The sequence below is a fragment of the Leopardus geoffroyi genome, chromosome A1 (assembly GCF_018350155.1).
Source record: "Leopardus geoffroyi isolate Oge1 chromosome A1, O.geoffroyi_Oge1_pat1.0, whole genome shotgun sequence".
NCBI classification, from domain to species: domain Eukaryota; kingdom Metazoa; phylum Chordata; class Mammalia; order Carnivora; family Felidae; genus Leopardus; species Leopardus geoffroyi.
This window is the reverse complement of record NC_059326.1, coordinates 178,376,067-178,397,150: the sequence shown is the minus strand read 5'-3', so window position 1 is coordinate 178,397,150 and position 21,084 is coordinate 178,376,067. Positions and strand designations below refer to the sequence as shown.

At 44.0% G+C, this 21,084-nt stretch overlaps 1 protein-coding gene across 4 annotated transcripts in view; it reads left to right on the top strand.

Annotated features, from left to right (window-relative positions):
• Nucleotides 1-15,474, top strand: part of KCNIP1 (potassium voltage-gated channel interacting protein 1) — a 346,034-nt gene extending 330,560 nt beyond the window's left edge. For all 4 annotated transcript variants that reach the window (XM_045501869.1, XM_045501859.1, XM_045501876.1 and 1 more), the window contains 7 exons: nt 694-818; nt 1,630-1,699; nt 3,150-3,220; nt 3,942-4,049; nt 9,633-9,737; nt 10,637-10,699; nt 14,616-15,474. In XM_045501869.1, coding sequence (XP_045357825.1) covers nt 694-818; nt 1,630-1,699; nt 3,150-3,220; nt 3,942-4,049; nt 9,633-9,737; nt 10,637-10,699; nt 14,616-14,663 — 590 coding nt within the window. In that variant the 3' untranslated portion in view covers nt 14,664-15,474. The remainder of the gene's footprint in view (nt 1-693; nt 819-1,629; nt 1,700-3,149; nt 3,221-3,941; nt 4,050-9,632; nt 9,738-10,636; nt 10,700-14,615) is intronic.
• The last annotated feature ends 5,610 nt before the right edge of the window (nt 15,475-21,084 follow it).

The following is a 21,084-nucleotide window of genomic DNA, read 5'->3' as shown; positions in this document are numbered from 1 at the left end:
AACTGCTACTTCAGACAACTGTTTTTGGAACCCCTCAAATGCTTCAGAAGCTTTGATTTATATCAAGTAGTTCCCATTTAAGTCACTTGCCTATTATTTAAGAATGTCTAGTAGACATTACAAAACAACACTGTAAAATACACTCGTACTCTTAAATTAATATTTAACATGCCATAATTGGAACTTTTTGCCAAATTGGGTTAGCCTTCATCTATTCGTACCAAATGGTAAGAGTTTGCTCTACATTTTTAATAGAGTTGTTTTCCTTTGCTGTTTGAAAGCTGTTAATCATTCCACTCACTTACCTGTGTCTCTAGAATATTCACATGGTTCAGTGGGCAGCAAATTGAATGTGCAAAGAAGTTATTTCGAAAGAAAGGGAAAGTTTTCATTATAGACTTATTTTTAGCACTCCTGCCTTCATCTCCACTTGGAACGTGTTCATCTCCAGCCTGAAGCTCCCTCCCTGAGTAGTGCCTGACACCCCTGGGGTAATGACTGGACTGAGTGTGAGACAGAAGTGACTGGGTTGGGGATGGGGGGGTGGTCAAGGCAGAAGGATCATCTGCAGTGTGACCCCAGCCCCGAATCCCTTATCCCAGGTCATAACACTACTCTTTTGACAGCCCAGACTGTGGTCTGACAAGTGGCCACTGAGGTCAGCCACTCCAATGCCATCTCCTCTGGTTCCAGATAAGATTGAAGATGAGCTGGAGATGACCATGGTTTGCCATCGGCCTGAGGGACTGGAGCAGCTGGAGGCCCAGACCAATTTCACCAAGAGGGAGCTGCAAGTTCTTTATCGAGGCTTCAAAAATGTAAGGCCCACAGGGCATCTGAAGGCCCAGGCAGGATTTCCCATCTGGAGCAAAGCTCTTCCAAATGTCAACAGGGCCCATCAGAGAGTTTTCCATATGTGTAGTTGTAAAAGGAAGGCCAATTCTATAAAGACATGAGAGCAAGATCACCTGGCTAGAAAGAAAGACTTCAGGCAAGAATGAGGCAATCTCCATAGATGGGAAACTGGCCAATAGCCCAGGAACTTCACAACATGGCAGGCACAACCTTGGAGAATTCACCTTGGCCCAGCTTCTAGCCTTAGTGTGATCCATTCACACTGTCAATATTGTCGGTGCCCCAGAACTGACGAGATTTAGGTCTGTGCTAACTGAGCTCATAGAGACTGATGTGTAAGCCTGAATGCCCATGTATTAATTTGCCGTATTATTTCATATATTAAACCTCATGACAGCCTTGTCAGAAGGAACTGTTAGCCCCATTTTACAGGTAAGGACATTGAGGATCAGACACTAATTCACCCAAAGTTGCAAAGCCTAGAAGAGACTGAGCCAGGATCCAAACCCAGACCTTCCTAGGCCCAAATCCCAAGCTGTTTCTACCTCACAGTACCAATTCTCTGATGATGTCTCATCATTTTGCAAGGCAGCTTCATTCTTAAGGCAGGGCTATCTCCCGGCCACTCACCTGGAGGCACAGAAGTGTACAGGTGTTTGCCCAGTCCCTGTTCATCATGGATGATGAGGAATCCTAAACCCCAAGGCTGGACCCAGTCTCCTCCTTCAGGGCCAGGCAGCCCTCCCTCCCACTGACTCTCTCCCCTTCACACAGGAGTGTCCCAGCGGTGTGGTCAATGAAGAAACATTCAAGCAGATCTACGCTCAGTTTTTCCCTCATGGAGGTGAGTCTGATCTTGAAAAGATCCTTCCCAACTCCTTCTCTGGTAAGCAGCTTTTCTTCCTCCAGGTTCATGTTTCTTGTTATCTGTCTCCTCCTCAACAGCAGGGACAACTCAGAGTAAGATTCCCGTCCCTTATTACAAGATATGGAGTTAGCTAAAGTTTTAGCAGAAAAGAGCTCTGAAATGGATCCTCTCCAAGAGAGGAGAAGGGATTAATAAAGCAATATCATAAAGTCTCATATCAGCTCTAGAAAGCAGGTACTGTATCATATCCCAGATGGGCAACAACGTCTCAGAGAAGTTAGCAATTCACTCAAGATCAAGATCAAGATAACGCAGCCAGTAAGTAGCAGAGCAGGATTCTATCCCATAAGTGTCTGATGTAAAGCTCCGCCATGTTGGTTCCACCATTTTGCTACACACTCTCCATTCTTTTCCTTACGACAGCTGAGGGCAAGGTGAAACTTTGAAAAATAATTTCAATACCAGAGACTGTAGAAATAAATGAATCCAAAAAGATGTAGGGAACATAAAGCTGTGCATAGAAGTCCAGGTTAGTGAGTGTGCCAGGCCCACAGACACTCAGTTGCCGTGCCTGACTCCTGAAGGAAGTTGCTCTGCCTCCATGGGCCTAAGACATCAATGGCTCTTTCCCAAGGCTTCTATGAGTCACGTGCCACTTCACTGCCTGCCCCCAGGAGCTATCTCCTGCAGGATCCCTTCCCTGGGTCCTGATGAAATGGAGATCCCAGTGTCCCAAACATTTCTTGGGCTCTGTCTCTCATGGGCCTCTTCGTACAGGGCCCCTCTGCAAGTTGGGGAGCAGCTTCACCCCATGAAGACCCCAGAATCACTGCTGTTGAATTCTGTTGAGCCACAGTTTATTGAGTTTTGACCATTTGGCAGGCATGGTGATGGTTAAGATGATGTGACTATGTGAAAAGTTTAACATACTTTTTCAAAAATTCCAAGAGATAGGTTTTGCTATGTCCCTTTGTAGAGACAGGAAAGAGGGGCTCAGAGAGGTTCTGCTAGATGCCTGTTCACACAGCTACATAGGGAGAGAGCTGCTAGCCAAGCCCAGGTCCGTCTGCTCCCTAGTGGGTACTCACTCCATGGCATTGCACATCACTCAGAAGGGCGCCTTCTCCCCACCGTTACCACGTCACTCACCCACCAAGAATTACCCATGTGAACCAGAAGGAGGGTCTTCCTCCGGGGATGGCTAGATGTAGGGGCGAGGGCCTGTCTTTGTCCTAAGAACTTTCCACCTAAAATCCAGGACAGCCACATGGGCCCCTGTTTACACAGTGGGCTTGCCCACACTGCCTTTCCTCCTTTCCATCACCCCAGCAACACCCTCTTCTCTTCCTTATTGTTTCCAAGCATTCTCCCTTCCCTCTGTGAAGCCCCGGCTCCCGTCACCTGCCTTTCCTTCTGTGCCTTTCAGATGCCAGCATGTATGCCCATTACCTCTTCCACGCCTTCGACACCACCCAGACAGGCTCCGTGAAGTTCGAGGTATGCTTGTCTCAGAGTCCCGGGGTCCCCACCATCTCCTCTTCTAAACTGTGTGCTATTGATGGGACAGTCGGGTCCTCAGATGCTTCAGTCTGTCATCCATTTAACAAACATTTCCTGAAGATAGAGAAACAGCAGCTGCCCCACCCCTCTGGAAACTCAGGGCCTCAGAGGGACTAATGAAAAGAGTGTAACAGCTCACGTTCACACCGAGCTTACCACGAGACAGACTCTGTACTAGTGCTTTGCATGTATTAACTCATTTAATCCTCATAGTAACCCACAAGGTAGTGTTCTATTATTTATTACCAGTTTACAGAAGAGGACAGTGAGGCAAAGAGAGATTGAGTGTTTTTTCCAAGGTCAAACAGCTAGGAAGTGGTAACAGAGGGATTTGAACTCCAGTGGTAGACGATACTGCCTTTCTGAGGCTAACTGCAGCCGTGGGATAGGGCAGTGCCACAGGAGGCTGTGTTTACCTGTGTCTGGAGATGTCAGCACATACTTTCTTCCTCAAGGACGCTCTGTCCCCCCAAAATGGAGCAGGGTAGGGAATGGAAGGGGGGGCACTTTCGCTGAGCTTGGCCATGTCCTTCAGGGGACAGAGGACATGGGAGATACCACTATATAAAAGCAGTCATAGAGTCTGACCCAGAGACAGAGCTTCCTCCCACCCCAAGGCTTGGTGGTTAATGTCATTAATGCCTCTTTCATTTGTCAGGACTTTGTAACTGCTCTGTCGATTTTACTGAGAGGAACCGTCCATGAGAAGCTAAGGTGGACATTTAATTTGTATGACATCAATAAAGATGGATACATAAACAAAGAGGTAAGTGAGCTGAGGCCAGGGTCACGAAGGAGGCGCAATGAAGGCATCTAATTAAACAGTAAACAGCCCCGTCTGGAGAATGAAACTGTCTGAATGAGGAGGGATCTGCCTTGGGGCTAACAGAGAGATTCCTGGTCACCTTTGACCTACCCCATTGCCCCACCCTGCCCTGCCCCCAAGTACTCAAGAAAGGATTAAGCAGATTCATTTATTGTCACTGGGTCACATGTATTCAGTGTACATTCCAAAGGGAATGCAAATGATTTTTGTGTAGAGTTACTCTTCCTAGGAGAACTCACATTTCATAGGTTAATAGTCACAAATTAAAGCTAAAAGTTGGAGGGGCGCCTGGGTGGCTCAGTCGGTTGAGCGTCCGACTTCGGCTCGGGTCATGATCTCATGGTTTGTGGGTTCGAGCCCCGCATCGGGCTCTGTGCTGGCAGCTTGGATCCTGGAGCCTGTGTTTCCCTTTCTCTCTGCCCCTCCCCAGCTCGCGTTCTGTCTCAAAAATAAATAAACACTAAAAAAAAAAAAAAAAAAGCTAAAAGTTGGAATGGTAGAATTGCAGACATCATCCAGAAGAGAGAAGGGAGATTGCAATAGGATCACACTGGCCACAATCTATTTTGCCTACTAATAAAACCACAGAAGGGGACGATGGCAAGTGCAGCCATCTCTTAACAAATCACAAATAATGTCTGAGTCTTCACTGCCTGACACTTTTAGAGCCACCTGTGGTGTCTAGCCAGTGAAATACCCACAGGTCTGTCTCAAAACTCACTTTGGTATCTACTGTATTTTGGTATCTCAGCTGAAGCTTGGACATAGCATCCTGTAACATCCCATTCCCTGAGCTTCTGAGTGCCAAGCCCAGTGCCTAGAGTAATAGCATCTCCAGGTCTCACCCCAGCCCTGCAAATTTCCTTCTGACATTCAGTCTTCATTCATTCAGTCGTGCATTTGCTCAACATATATTTGAGGGCTTATTAGGTGTTCTAGGTGCTGAAAATCAAGTGATGAATGATCTCCCACATGTGAAAACCTACTAATAACAGATATGTTCAGTGGATTCCAAGAAATACATGTAATGGGATAACAGATGGCCGTTTAAGATCATACAAAAGTATTAAGATGTAAAAATTCATCTTTTAAAATCGTATGTATATTATCTCAATTTTTCAAAGAATGTAATGCTTCTGTACATACTCAAATATGTGCTATGACAAAATATTCAAATACTACTTTACAAAATAGATAAAGAAAAGACCCTAAAATGGGACTTATAACACGGTTGTCAACCTTGGTTCAGCCATAATTCCATCACTTGAATAATCTCACTATCTCCAGCTCCCTCTTCCTTGTTTGTAGACCAGACAATATTGTTCCCATTTATACCCATCAGACCTCTCTTGATGGCAGAATTAATAAAGAACCCTTTAAAAGAAAAAGAAAGTGTGGATAAGCAGCTTCCTAGAAAAGATAGCTGGATCTTCCCCCTGACAATCATTTGGAGATAATCTCATCCAAATTATAGGCAATGAGAATCCTGAGACAGCAATCAAAATTGGTCTTAAATCCTTCCTCTTATAAAAGGTACTCAGGAAAGAAACCTATAACAATGCAGATATGAAGGACTTACAAAGCCTACATTTTAAAATAAACCCATGGGTAGAGACGTTTATTTCCTATTTCTGTTTCTTGGGAGGGTCTAAGACAATGACACCCCTCCAGCAATGAGGACACCTCATACCCAGACCTTGGTGTCTGAATATCATTCTCCAGCTAAAGGAACCAGTCTCCTTCAAGAAGTTGGTGATTCCAGGACTGGGACCGAGAAAATGCAAGATGGGCCTGGAGTATCTTGTAGGGCTGGAAAGTACTGGGGTGCTTGAAAAAAGAGAAAGAAGAAGGAAAGAAGGAAAGAAAGAAAGAAAGAAAGAAAGAAAGAAAGAAAGAAAGAAGAAAGAAAGAAAGAAAGAAAGAAAGAAGAAAAAGAGAGAGGAAGGAAGGAAGGAAGGAAGGAAGGAAGGAAGGAAGGAAGTAGTGAGGGGGGGAGAGAGGAAGGCTGGGACATGTCAAAAAGCTGCAGGAGTAAGTCTGAAAGAGTTCCTAATCACCAAAAACAGAACAATTTGAGCAATATATCTAATAATGCTAGTGTTAGGGGTGCCGGAGTGGCTCAGTCAGTTGAGTGTCCCAACTCTGGTCGGCGCAGGTCGCGATCCCAGAGTTGTGGGATCGAGCCCTGCATCAGGCTCTTCTCTGAGCGTGGAGCCTGCTTCAGATTCTCTCTCTCTCTCTCTCTCTCTCTCTCTCTCTCTCTGCCCCTCTCCTCTGCTTGCACATACACTCTATCTCTAAAAAAAAAAACCAAAAAAGTTAGTATTAGATTATAAGGTATAAAATAAAGAACAACACATCCATGAGTCCCTACTAAATTATATATATATAATTATAGATTATATGTATTCAAATAATATGTGTTCAAATAAATAATAAATTTGTACTCAAATAAATAATTGAATTCATAGATAAATAGGGGATAAGGGACAATTCTTCCTTAAAGAAGAATTCTAATTAATAAATAAAGAAAGAATAAAGGAAATACAAAGTCAGCATTAGGCAAACACCACAGTAATCATTTTTGCAGGTAAGATCCACTGAAAGAAACTAAGATCAGGGGAGGAACTTGATAGGCACCCCCTTTAATCAAATGATCAAGGTTAACATCGCCATTAACACGATATATCAAGAACCACTTTGATAGGATGCACCAAGAAGGATATAATATCACTGATTTGGTATTCTTGTCAAAAATGCATAGCTTCGGGGCGCCTGGGTGGCGCAGTCGGTTAAGCGTCCGACTTCAGCCAGGTCACGATCTCCCGGTCCGGGAGTTCGAGCCCCGCGTCAGGCTCTGGGCTGATGGCTCAGAGCCTGGAGCCTGTTTCCGATTCTGTGTCTCCCTCTCTCTCTGCCCCTCCCCCGTTCATGCTCTGTCTCTCTCTGTCCCAAAAATAAATAATAAACGGAAAAAAAAAATGCATAGCTTCAACCTAATCATCAGAAACCCAGGAACTAACACGAGCAGAGACATTCTACAAAATAACTGATCAGCATAATAACTGACACTTCATATCAGAAGTGCCTTGCTCTTGAAAGACAAACAGAAACGGTCACAGGTTAGAGGAGACTAAGGGGACACAACAGTTAGATGGATGAGAGATCCTTAACCATAAAAAAGACACTAGGGGGAAATCTGTTGAAATGTGAATAAGCTTGATAGTTTCCTTAATAGCACTGTAGCATTGTTGTATAAGTGTCAGTTTCCTGGGTCAGTTTCCTGTCAGTTTCCTTGTGCTGTGGTTTTGCAAGTTAAAATTAGGAGAACTTGGGTCAAAGGTATAGGTGCGTGCTCTGTTCTATTCCTACAGCTTTTGTATAAGTCTAAAAGTATTAATAGGTTAAAAACAAATACAAATAAAATAAGCACCTGGAATGAGGAGTAGCAGACAAGGAACCCAAGATAGAGGCTGTCCCCTGGGTCTCCGTAGACACTATTTCAAAAATCTCAAAGACAAGGCTGCCTTCCTTCACCCTATTTCCTGCATTTGGAGGAGGGGCCATGGAATACCACGCCTGGTCAGCGTGATCAGAACATCATAGACCCACGCAACAGTTACTGGGCTCCCAGCCCATGCAGAGACCTTAGCAATGAAGGAGCAAGCATGTCCTCACGAGTTCACGGTCTTGAGGAAACAGATCTATAAACTAATAAAAAGAACAATCTATTTTAATAAATATTTAATGATCACTTATTCTGTATCCAGAAGCATTGAAAGATTAGAAAGAAAACATGACGGCATTTGTAACATCTATCAGGCCCCATCAAACAAGAATGACTTTGTAGAAAGAGGTCTTTTGGTTACAAATATAAAAAATCATCAAAATAGGGGCACCTGGGTGGCTCAGTCAGTTAAGCATCCAACTCTTGGTTTCAGGTCAGGTCACGATCTCACGGTTTGTGAGTTCAAACCCTACATCTGCTCTGTACTGACAGTGTGGAGCCTGCTTGGGATTCTCTCTCCCTCTCTCTTTGCCCCTCCCCCACTCTTTCATGTTCTCTCTCAAAATAAAGAAATAAACTTTTTAAAAAATCATCAAAATAAATTAGCTTAAGCTGAGAGATTTCCTATAAAGATACAGTTAGTCTGATGGAACTTGTGTAAACTCTATTGAAACTAGAAGGTTGTTGGGGCGCCTGGGTGGCGCAGTCGGTTAAGCGTCCGACTTCAGCCAGGTCACGATCTCGCGGTCTGTGAGTTCAAGCCCCGCGTCGGGCTCTGGGCTGATGGCTCAGAGCCTGGAGCCTGTTTCCGATTCTGTGTCTCCCTCTCTCTCTGCCCCTCCCCCGTTCATGCTCTATCTCTCTCTGTCCCAAAAAATAAATAAACGTTGAAACTAGAAGGTTGTTAGTCTCCTCTCTCTCTCTCCACCCCCCTTTTGTCCCCTCTGTTTCCTCACCCTCCTCCAGCATTGCTGAGATCAAGATGGCCACACTCCTCTGCAAGAATGACAGGTTCAAGTTGCTAGCAACAGAGGGGTGGGGAGGTGCAAGAGGAGGTTTTAGTTTATAGAGTAAGGGTTCTGAGACACTGCCTTTCTGCGGCTTCTTGAGTCCTTGTTACTGTTTCTGTCTTCTTCAACTGTTTTTCTCAGAGAGCCTGAGTGTATGTGAGTATACAGTATGTATGTGTGAGTATATGTGAGTGTGAGTGAGAGTGTGAGTGTGTGTGTGTGTGTGTGTATGTGTGTGTGCAGGTATGCATGTATGTGCTCATGGGAACAGGTGTCTGTTTCTCCCCCCACCCCCACCTCCCTTCTCCTTCCTCTACTCCTTTCTCTCCTCTCCTCTCTTTCTCCCTGAATTTTTCTCTTCTTCTCTACTTTCTGTGTATTCACTCCCTTCTCCTCTTCACAGAACTTCTACTCTTCTGCACAAGTTTTTGATGTCTGTTTTCACTCAACCTCAAAACCTGGAAATGGCTTGCCTGTGGCACCGACTCTGGCCCCAACGCCACTTGACTTTTGAGTCCCAGGGTTCTATCACTCCTGATTACAGTTTCTGGGCCTCATCACCTAAACTTCTCCAGGGAGAAAAACAGAGTAGCCCAGCTTTAGTCAGACGTCCACCTTTGTTCCAAATTAGCAGTGGTCACAGAGACAGGTCACCCAGTACAAACACAGCCACCCAGGCCAACCATTCAAGGGAATTGTGGACTAGGGAGAGGGTCTTCCAAAAATGGAGTGTGGGCTGATCAGTACACAAACATGTTCACCCCAACCCCCCATATAACCCCTCACTGAGGATAATGCTTAAGAAAAGGTAACCTATCCAAGAGCTTCTGAAGGCAAAGAGAATGTCCCACTGCCTCCTCTCAGCATATAGCCCCTCAGCCCTTCTCATCAGCTGAAGAGAGTCCTTTTAATCACTTTCAATCACAAGGGGGACAAGGAGCCCCAAACTGTCACATAAAAAGAGCCTGGCCTCATGTTCTCACACTGTGCTTCCATATCCTCCAGGAGATGATGGACATTGTCAAAGCCATCTATGACATGATGGGGAAATACACATATCCCGTGCTCAGAGAAGACACTCCAAGGCAGCACGTGGATGTCTTCTTCCAGGTAAGTGCACACACATCGTGCGCGAGCTTTAAGCCCAACTTAGACCAGCCAACCCACAAGCCTCTGAGCAAGTGGTGTGTGTCCAACTCTGTCCTATGCGTTGTAGAAAACAGAAAAGAATTACAAAATGCATCGTCCTCAAGTAATAGATGATCTCATTAAGCAAGCAACTATATACTAGACAATGGAACAGGGAAGTGTATTATGAAATAGAAATGCTACAGTACAGCTTCTACATTCCATACAAATTCTTGGTGGAGCAGAGTAACCAGAGAAGACGTCATTAAACACATTTGTGTAAGTGTTAAGCATTTATGTCTGGGGAGTAGTGGGAGATAAGATTGGAAACGAGGAGGGGCTGGAGTGTGAGGTCTTGCATTGAAGAGTTCAGTCTTGCTTGGGTGACTATAGTTATTCCATGAGTGGAAGAGTAGCATGACCACAGTGGTGTTTTTGTAAGAAAGTAAGCGAGTGGTAGAGTATTGAAGAATGTCCCAGCTCATTCTAGTCTAATCCTCTCACTTCGCAGATGGGAAAAGCAGAGACTCAGAGGGGCTTAAAGACTCACTCGAGGTCACACAATAAGTGACAGAGACAGAAGTCGAACCTCTCACATGCAGTGTTCTCTCTGCCAGGTGGACAGGCTGGGGGAGAGTCTGGGGAAGACATGTTAGGGTGTCAGCAGAATAATCTGGTGATGAGGCAATGAGAGTCTGGAGCAAGTCTCTCAATTTTAAGGAAGCTTATGGGGCTCAAAATGCTGTAACCAGGGAGTTGGGTGGGATTGTCTGGCCAGTGAAAGACCACCCGAATTCTCGGGGCAAAGGTGGTTAACAAAGAGCAAGTTTTGGAATGCAGATTACCAGGTTCATTAAAGTGCTTCCTGTTGTGTCTTCCAGAAAATGGACAAAAATAAAGATGGCATCGTGACTTTAGACGAATTTCTTGAATCCTGTCAGGAGGTAAGGAGAGACCTCAGAGCACAAAACATACTAGATCCAGGAAAGAAAATCTGAGGCCTGGGGCCCTGCAGAAGGGAGAGCTGAGATACCCTCTCTACCTCGGGTAGAATTCCATTCCATCCCCTCCTAGAGCTAGGCTGTGGTTGGTCTTGGCTAAACACAGGCTGAGCCAGACAGTCTGAGAAGGATTGTGGGGGGATGTGAAAGGCCAAGGGGGTCTCTGTGAAACCATAGGCTTCTCAAATGGACAACACTCTGCTTTTTCAACAGGTTTCCAGCTCAGTGACCCACTCCTCAGACTACGAGGGGGTAGCTGGGAAAAAAAATCTAAAGCTGTAATTCTCAAGCCATGGTGTTCCCCAAAATTGCCCAGATGATTCTGAAAATGAACACTAGATTGGGGGCGAGGCTCTAGAAATCTTTTTTTTAACACAAATGTCCTGGGGATCAACGCTGCTAAAACTTTACTGTGCAAACCAACCTCCTTGAGGATCTCCTTAAAATGCAGATTCTAATTCAGTAGGTCTGGAGCAGGGCTTGAGGCACTGCTTTTCTAACACTCACTCAGATGGTCCTGATCCTGCGGGTCCTTGGAAGACATTTTCATTCCGCAAAAGGATAGACTAGCCCAGAGCCTCTGCCAGCAATTGAACTAGAAACAGTTGCTTTTATCTACTTTAGAAAAACGCATTTCTATCCCCCATTTATTTCAGAAAAGTACAGTTACTCTGAGCTCACCCAGTAAGAACTGCAGATACACAAAGCAGAGGAGAAGTTATCAATACATACTGAGCACCTACCAAGTTTCAAGTATTTTGCATAAACCTCACAACCATCCTGTGAGGTGGTGCCGCTGTACGAGCTTAGCCTTGGTCATGATATTCAAAATGTTTTATAATGAGAGTGGACCGAGAACTAACCACTCTTAACTGACCTTGACCTCATGGTCAAGGAGCTGTGCCCTAGAGGGATCCTTCTAAGCTTGCCGACCCACTAGCTGATGGATCTTTGGGTGCTCCAGCGGTCCTGTGCCAGTTACCAGATAGCCAGAGGCACAGATGCTGGATGGAAGGCTCACTTACCAACAAGGATAGAAATATTTCAACATGTTAATCATCATGAACTGGATGCACAGTAGTATTGATCATACACATTTTAAAGAAGAGAAAAACTGAGACATTGCAAAGTTGAGAGATGTGGCTAAGGCCCAGTAGGTGACAGAGATGGAACTTGAACTCCATCATTCTGGTTTGTTTTTTTTTTCGTTAATGTTTATTTATTATTTTGAGAGGGAGAGAGAGACAGAGTGTGAGCAGGGGAGGGGCAGAGAGAGAGAGGGAGAGACAGAATCCAAAGCAGGCTCCAGGCTCTGAGCTGTCGGCGCAGGGCCCCCTGTGGGGCTCAAACCCATGAACTCTGAGGTCATGACCTGAGCCAAAGTCAGATGCTTAACCGACTGAGCCACCCAGGATCCCCTTGAACTTCATTCTAATTTTAAATCCTATGCCCTATTTAAGTGTGCTTTTTTGACTTTGCTTAACAGGTGAGTGAAATTTTCAAATTTGTTTCGTTTCTCACATTAGCAACCTCTATTGCTCTCCATTAATTCACTCATTTCTTGCTCACAACCCACCCATAGATATATATGGTGATGGATGCTACTCTAACATAAAGAAACTGAGGCACAAAGGGAGTAAGATCACCCAGCTAGTAAATGACAGATCCACGATTTGAATTTAGACAGCCTGACTCCATAGACTTCTTTTAAAATTCTAGAAACTTTTAGGGGCACCTGAGTGGTTTGGTGAGTTAAGCGTCCAGCTTTTGATTTTGGCTCAAGTCATGATCTCTCCATTTGTGAGTTTGAGTCTCACATTAGGCTCTGTACTGACAGTGCAGAGAAAGGGATTCTTTCTCTCTCCTTCTCTCTCTGCCCCTTCCCCGCTCATGCTCTCTCTCTCAAAATAAATAAATAAACTTAAAAAAAAAAAAGTTCTAGCAACTTTTAAAAGATTTCAGACACCCAGAATCAACTTTTCTCTTTGTTGATTTTTTTTCTATTATAGGTATGCTTTCTACTTTATCATTTATGCTGTAAATTATTTTCTTCCTTCTGTTTCATTTTAATTTAATTTTTAGGTTTTCTTTCTAGCTTTTTGAGATGGAGATTTAGATCATTTATTTTCAACCATTCTTTTCTAATACGTGCATACAGAGGGATAAAATTTTTTTTAACTACTGCTTTAGATCCCATAGATTATAATATGTCATATTTTCATTATATTTTAATTCAAAATATTTTCTTCTCTGACCCACGGACTTACAAGTATGTTGTTTAATAGCCAGACATGTTCTACATTCAATACTTATTTCCTAGGGAATATACGATAGAAAAATGTAAATGTAAAATAGAGAACATATAATAGAGACATGCAAAAAGAAAATCAATAAAACCAAAATTTGCCTCTTTGAAAAAATAAATAAAACTGATAAATGCTTAGGAAGATTGATTTAAACAAAAAAGAAAGAACACTCAAGCTATCAATATCAGGAATGGAAAGGGTAACAACACTACAGGTTTTACAGACATCGTAAAGATAAAAGTCAGTTATTCAATAAATTTGGCAACATACGAAGTCTACAAACCCCTTACGAATATAATTTATCAAAACAACACCAAAAGAAATAGAAAATCTGAATAGTCCTATGTGTGTCAAAGAAATTGAATCCTTAATTTAAAACTTTCCCATAGGGGTGCCTGAGCGGCTTAGTCAGTTAAGCAACTGACTTAGGCTCAGGTCATGATCTCACAGTTTGTGAGTTCGAGTCCCATGTCAGGCTCTGTGCTGACAGCTCAGAACCTAAAGCCTGATTCAGATTCTGTGTCTCCCTCTCTCTCTGCTCTTCCTCCACTCTCTCTCTCTCTCTCTCCCTCTCTCTCTCTCTCTTTCTCTCAAAATTAAATAAACATTTAAAAATGCTTTAAAAAAATAAATAAAACTTTCCCATAAAGAAAATGGCAAACACAGATGTCTTACCTGGTAAATTCTTTCAAACTCTTTCTAAGGAAGAAAGGATGTTAATGTCATACAAATTCAGAGAATAGAGAAAGAAGAAAAAATTCTCAACTTGATTTATGAGGCTATCATAACCCTAATAAGAAAACATGACAAAGCTGTTACAAAGTGAGAAAATTTTCAGGCTAATATATTCCCTCTAGACACAGGTACAAAAAAATCAAATCCTATAATATGTTTAAAAAAAAAAAAGAATAAATAGGGTTTATTACAGGAATGCTAGATTGGTTTAACATTCAAGGATTCATCAATATAATTAATGACATAATAGAATTTTTTTTTTTTTTTTTTTTAATTTTTTTTTTTTCAACATTTATTTATTTTTGGGACAGAGAGAGACAGAGCATGAACGGGGGAGGGGCAGAGAGAGAGGGAGACACAGAATCGGAAACAGGCTCCAGGCTCTGAGCCATCAGCCCAGAGCCTGACGCGGGGCTCGAACTCACGGACCGCGAGATCGTGACCTGGCTGAAGTCGGACGCTTAACCGACTGCGCCACCCAGGCGCCCCGACATAATAGAATTTTTAAAATGCAATCACCTCAGTAGATGGAGAAAAATCATTTGATAAAATGCAGTTGCCCAGAGCTTCTAAAAAGAAGCAATACTCACTGTTTCACTGGATAATTTATTTCTTACAAATTTCTTAAGGCCAGAGAAGGTGCTTCTTGCCTTGAGTTGCTTATTTTCTGGGCCCCCACCCCCGTTTCTCATTCCCTTGCAGACTTCTTTCTGCACAAGAAAGCCATGCTGGAGACTTGCTCACCGTAACAGAACTTCTCAGGGAAAATCCTCGGAGAGTTCTAACTGTCCTCTCTTTTCCCCTTCCTCCCTTCCCAGGATGACAACATCATGAGGTCCCTCCAGCTATTCCAAAATGTCATGTAACTGTGAACCCAGCCATCTGGCTCTCAGAGACGTTGTACTGAACAACCACTTCTTAACACCTTGCTCTGCCCTCGTTCTGATTTTACACACCGACTCTTGGGACAGAAACACCTTTTGCATTTTGAAAGAATTCTCCACTGGAGACTTTCTATGGAACCCAGCATCATATGGCTCAGTCTCTGATGGCCAGCTCTTCCTTCTCCATCTTCTTGAGAGAGACAAGATGAAATTGGGTTTGTTTTGGAAGCATGCTCATTTCTTCACACTGCTGCCCTATGGAAGGTCCCTCTGCTTGAGCTTACAGTAGTGCACACTTTTTTGCTTGCGTGCCCCAGCCCACTGCCTCCAGCAGACCTTGATGCGTCTGGAAGCAAGATGACCTGAGCCAAATGCACACCATCCTCTGATGGCCTCCCAAACCAACGTGCCTGTTTCCCTTCTTTTGGTGGGAAGAATGAGCATTACACAGAACAGTATGAATCCGTATATGACTAGATTGGGAGAGCCAGCACCTAACATATGTAGGCTAGAACTGAATTCTTAAGCATGGCATTGTCTGGTGACACAAATTGCCCACATCCTTTGTTTCCAGAGGAAAGAACCAATAATTCTCTCTCACATTGGCATCTGTGCTGGTAATGCAAGTCCCTTAATGTGCCCAGGAAGAGAGCCAATGCCCAGTGGTCCATGCCCTCACTCCATCTCCTGCTAGAGCCCAGCACTGCATGCCCCTCCCACAAAGCCCAGAATGCCTGAAAATTGCTGTAATTTTATACCATGTTCTAATCAATAAACAGAACTATTTCTTACACTCTTAATCTTCATTTCTTTCATGACTCCGTTGGACAGGAGAGGTAAGCTGTGAGAAGGGAAGGCTAGTCCATTCATTGGCATCCAGTTATTAGTACTTGCTTTGTGCCAGACCCAGTGCCACTCAGGGTGCCATCCTCCCCTGACCCCAAGCAAATATCCCACTTAAAAGCAAATACTGTGACTAGAAGCAAATACCTCTTTGAGATGACATGCTTCACAACACCTTCCTTCCAACAAGATTGTCACTCTCAAGACCCTCTGGTGTAGAAAGTCTGGCGTCTCATGTGGTACGGTGGGGGATACAGAGATGAAGAGGTGGCCAAAACTGCCTGCTGAGGGGCTTGGAGTCCAAGGGTTGATGAAGTGGTTTAAGCCTATCAGCAACAAATTATTACTTATGTTGGACACCATGTCTTAGATTCCCCATTTGACATTACTTTAAAAAGATTTAGAGCTAACCATGGCATTCTTGGAAGGAAAGCAATTTGTTGAACCCCTAGTATGTGCCAGGTGCTGACTAGGGGTCACATACGTTACCTCATTTCATGCTCATGTAGAGCATTCTGGGAGATAGAGTCTTCATTTTACTGGTTTGGACACTGAAACTCAGAGGTAAAGGGACCTACCTAGGGTAGCACAGCTCCATAGAGATTAAACTCTTCCCACTCTGTAATAGAGCCTTCCTGCTAGGGAAACTGGCTCCCTGCAAGGAACTGAAGGTACCACACAAATGCCTCTTTCATCTGGAGTCCGTTCAAAGAGGCATGGGCATTCTTTGAATCCAAATAGCAGATGAAGAAACGGATACGGTAAAGGGGAGAAAGCCTTTAGGTGCCCATGGATCACCAGCGAGAGCAGGCCACCACATGTCATACGTGCATGACATACTCCGAATATGATTGCCACTGGCTCCTGCCACTCATAGCTGGAAATTGTAGAAGATGCAGCTCTGTTTCTCCAGGCTTCCTGGGTGCTGCTATGGGGTCATCGAGGGCTGCTAGACATGTGGCCAGCCCCTAGCCAGGCATACATACACTTAGGCCCAAGCAGAGGACCTGTACTTGTTGGCCCTACCCATGAGGGGTCTGAACCTGCATCATGAGGCTATACAATGTCTAGGCCCTGGTTCTCCACTTTGGCTAAACATCACAATCACCTGGGGAACTTTGAAAAATGCCAGGGGCCAGGCACCACCTCAGATCAATTAAAGTAGAATCTCTACAGGTGAGGCCTAGGCATCGGGATTCTTTAGAATCTGCTCAGGTGATTGCAATGTGTATCCAGAGCTAAGATGGGGAACTGACCAAATTCAGTGCTAAGAATGGAGCACATGATCTGAGCCATCCCCCTAGCCATAACGATTGGTGCAGGGATTGGCTTGATACCTAAGCCAGCCCAAAACAGCATGAATCACAAGATTTGTGCTGGGAACAAGAGGCAAAGATGGTCTCTCTTCTACTGGGCATACATGAGATAGCATGAACTCTTAGGACATTTTGGTAGTGATTTAGGAGTTCTGAGGGATTATCCAATAACCAAGAAGCAGATAAACCAGAATCACAGAAAGCAAGGCAGAGATGTTTAAACAAAGCAAAACACACCAGAAACTGAAACCTTGATTAGATCACTGAGCTGCTGGATCAAGCTGGACCTGAAGCTAGGAACACCTCTGATCTTTTCAGATGCCTGTGTTTGATGCCTATATAAGATCTAAGCCAGTTTATCTTTACTCTGGCTGCATATCAGAATCACTTGGGGAGCAGAGAAGGAGAAGTTTTTAAAGTGCTAAGGCAGGGGGCCTTGTCCCAGATTAACTGAATAAGAACCTCTACAGGTAGAGCCCTGAGCATCACTCTGCTTTAAAAGCTCTCCAGGTGATTCCAGTGCATACCTAGGGCCAAAAGCCCATGCGATAGAAGAGTGGAAGGGCTGGTACTCTTCTCTCTGTGCTGGCCAGAGCACAAGAAACACAATTCAGTCCTGAGCACCAAACTCCAAGAGGAAAATCAGCATCTGGAGATATTCAGAAACAAAACGGGCTATTGGAGAAACAAAGTTTTCTGCTTGGAACACCCAGCTTCAACTTGTCCTTCTGGAGGGATCCTACTCCTCCTGAATCATCTAACAAATTGCCACCATTTGCCAGCAATTGTGCCTGTAGCAGGTACTGTGGCTGTCTTACCCAGACACCCTTGACACTCACCATTACCTCACAGTTGGATTCAAATGTGCCGCCTGGAAATGCTTGTGACTTTTGTTTATAACTGTGACTGTCACAAATAGACCCTGACCAGGACGTCTGCACTCTGCCTATGAGCAGGGCAGGCCAGAAGAACCAGGTAGTTAACACCTCTCTGGAGCAGCCCTTAACCAATGGCTGACAAGAGTTGGTGTATAAATACCCCAGACCCATCTCCTTTCCATAGGAAGTACTCCAGGGTGACTTCTATACTGTCTCCCAGACTTCCCCAGTAGCATTGAGCCCTAATAGCCCAAAGCAATAATGTGCTCAACAGTGGACCCCTTACTGAACCTCCTTCCGTCCCCTCTCTCATTCCCTATACTTCCCTACCATTGCTTCCTTGGATCCCCTCCCAGATCAACTACTGAAGCCCTCATCCATGTGTCAGTGTTGGCTTCTAACCTAAAATGATGAATAAAGCTAACCTAAAGTGATGAACAGGACAGATAAGTGACCTGCTCTTATGAATCTTGTATCTCGCAGGAGTAAATAGACAATAGATCATATGTTTTCAGTAAAGTGACATGAAGAGAATACAAGTATGACACGGTAGAGAGTGACTGGGGTGGCAAGGGAGGCTATTCCAGACAGGGTGGGGAGGGAAGGCTCCTCTGAGTGGAGTTTGATGTGGTCTTGGGTGGATCAGGGGTGGGAAGGATCACCAAGCAGTTACAGAAAATCTGGGCCTAAGCTTGCTATCTTTTCTTGCTCAGGCATTCAAGAGGATATCCCTTGTTCCAACAAGGAAATCATGTCTGGAAATATAGAATCTCACCACAACCCGCCCTATGGTTCTCTAACATCACATATCTGAGCAAATCCTCTGAGCAGAGGCCAGTGAGGCCACTTGGAGAGGCTCCTAGGAGGAAGTGTAGATGAGACTGATGGCCACTGTTCGGTGCCAGGTTGTCTATGGATGATATCTTACTTGAATCTCACAACAACTCTGTGAGACAGGTATTCTAGGCACCTGCTTTTCAGACAAAGAAATGATGCCCAAGACACAGAGGGACCTCTCCACATGGCTGAAAATGGGCTTAAAGTATTCCATGCTCCAAAATGTATGCTCAGCTCCATTTCTCAGAAAGCATGAAGACCATTCCCCACCTATTCCTAAAACTAACTCTAATGATATACAAACACCAGAAGGTGTTGGAAAGCAGCTGCCATGAATCTATTAGTAAAAAGCAATGAAAACAAGTTCATGAATTCAAGCCAAATTACTCTTCCTCTATAGGGAATAATGCCAAGGACATGTGCAAAGATGCCCATATGGTTTCTCAGAAGAGCTGAAATTAGCATGTCCCTCCACATCAAAATAAAGCCCAATCTAAGTCCCAGACCTCCACAAGCTCTGTACTCCAGGCAAGTGACTGCCTGGAGACCAAAAAAATCCAGATCTTGAAGATCAGGGAAAAACCTTAGGGCAGCCAGCCCCACTGAGTGGACTTTCAAGGACCCATGAAACCCTCAGAGCTGACTGCACTCTCAGTTCTAGAAATGGAACACTTGACCTATACTAAGCCAATCACTTTCTCCCATGCCCCTGGCCATAGCAACTTGTTCAGGGGTAGCTTAAGACCTCAGCCAATGCAAACTGCATGAATTTTAGAGTTATTGCTGAAAAGAATGAAACAAAGTCACTCTTCCCTGTTGGACATGAATAAATAAGCACATAGCCCTAGCACGTACAGGCAATCATTTTGTAACCTACAGGGAAACCAATCTACAGATGAACATCATACCACAGAAATCAAGGCAGAGAGATGAAACAAATGATTTTTTGGAACTGCTGGATCAAACTTCACCTGAAGCTACACGTACCTCTAGCGGTTTGTGTTGCATACATCGATAAATTCATTTTTTATTATTTAAAGCAGTTTGGAATTTAAAGCAGTTCGGAAAGCAGTCACTTTCCGAAACTTGTGACGTGGCACATGCTAACTGAGCCCCCACTGCTTTATATAACAAATGGGGCAACCAAAGCCCACGGCTACACAGCTGGGTGGTAGCAGAGCTCGCACCAGAAATCTAGTCTGGTGTCATATCCACTATACTGCCCTGCCATCTACTTTGCAACCATAATATGACAAGAATATTAAATATCATTTACTGAGCACTTATTGCATGCTAAATAATTCACATGTATTCAAGTCTCACTACCCTGAGGTTGGTTCTGTTATTAATCTCATTTACTGATGAGGAAACTGGAGCTCAGAGAGGTTAACTTGGCCATGATCAAATAGCTAATAAGTGACAGAGCAATTTGAACCCAAGACTTTCTGACTGTTGCACTTAACTGCAAGCCAGGAACTTGCAGGTTCAGTGAGATTATGGAGCCAAGAGAATAAAAGAATTTAGTGGCAACCCAAAGAATACATGCCCAGTGTAAAGGAGGCCATCTGTCATAGCTCCAGAGATTGCTGTCATATTGCTGGAATGGGGGCCCAGTTATTAGACCCGACAATTCTCCAAGTTGAAAATCTGGATTTGCATGTGAAATCCCCCAACTTTTGTATTAACTAGTTCAATATTTAAAAGACAGCAGACAGACCAAACCAAACAAGTGTAGGAGCTGCATTTGGCACAGGGGTCACCAATTTGCAACCTCCGCACTAAATCCTATTATCACATTTCCCCACTAGCAAGTGGTGGTGATACATCAGGCTAGTCAACTGTCCATCAACAAGTAAATGGATAAACAAACTGTGGTATATCCATACAATGCAATACAACTCAGCTGTAAAGAAGAATAAATTCTTGGTGCGCCTGGGTGGCTCAGTCAGTTAAGTGTCCAACTTTGGCTCAGGTCACGATCTCATGGATTGTGAGTTCGAGCCCCACGTCAGGCTCTGGGCTGACAGCTCAGAGCCTGGATCCTGCTTGGGATTCTGTGTCTCCCTCTCTCTCTGCCTTCCTCCACTCGTGCACTCTCTCTCTCTCTCTCTCTCTCTCTCAAAAATAAGTAAACATTTAAAAATTTTTTAAAAAGAAGAAGAATGAATTCTTGACACACATAGAACAACATGAATGAATCCCAATAATGATGCCGATGACAGAAGCTAGACAAAAAAAAAAAGGCCCATACTGTATGTTTCCGTTAATATAAAGTTCTGGGAAATGCAAACAAATCTATAGGGACAGGAAGGAGATCAGTGGTTGCCTGGGGATGGGGAGGGTCAGTGCAGAGACAAGGGGTAAGAGAGATTACCAAAGAAGAGACTTTGGGTAGTGGTGGATGTGTTTACTTTCTTGATTGTGTGATGGTTTCATGAGTACATACGTGCATCCAATATATTGAATTATAATCTTTAAATGTGTGTAGTTGATTCCATGTCAACTTAAAACTCTTAAAAATTTTTTGGT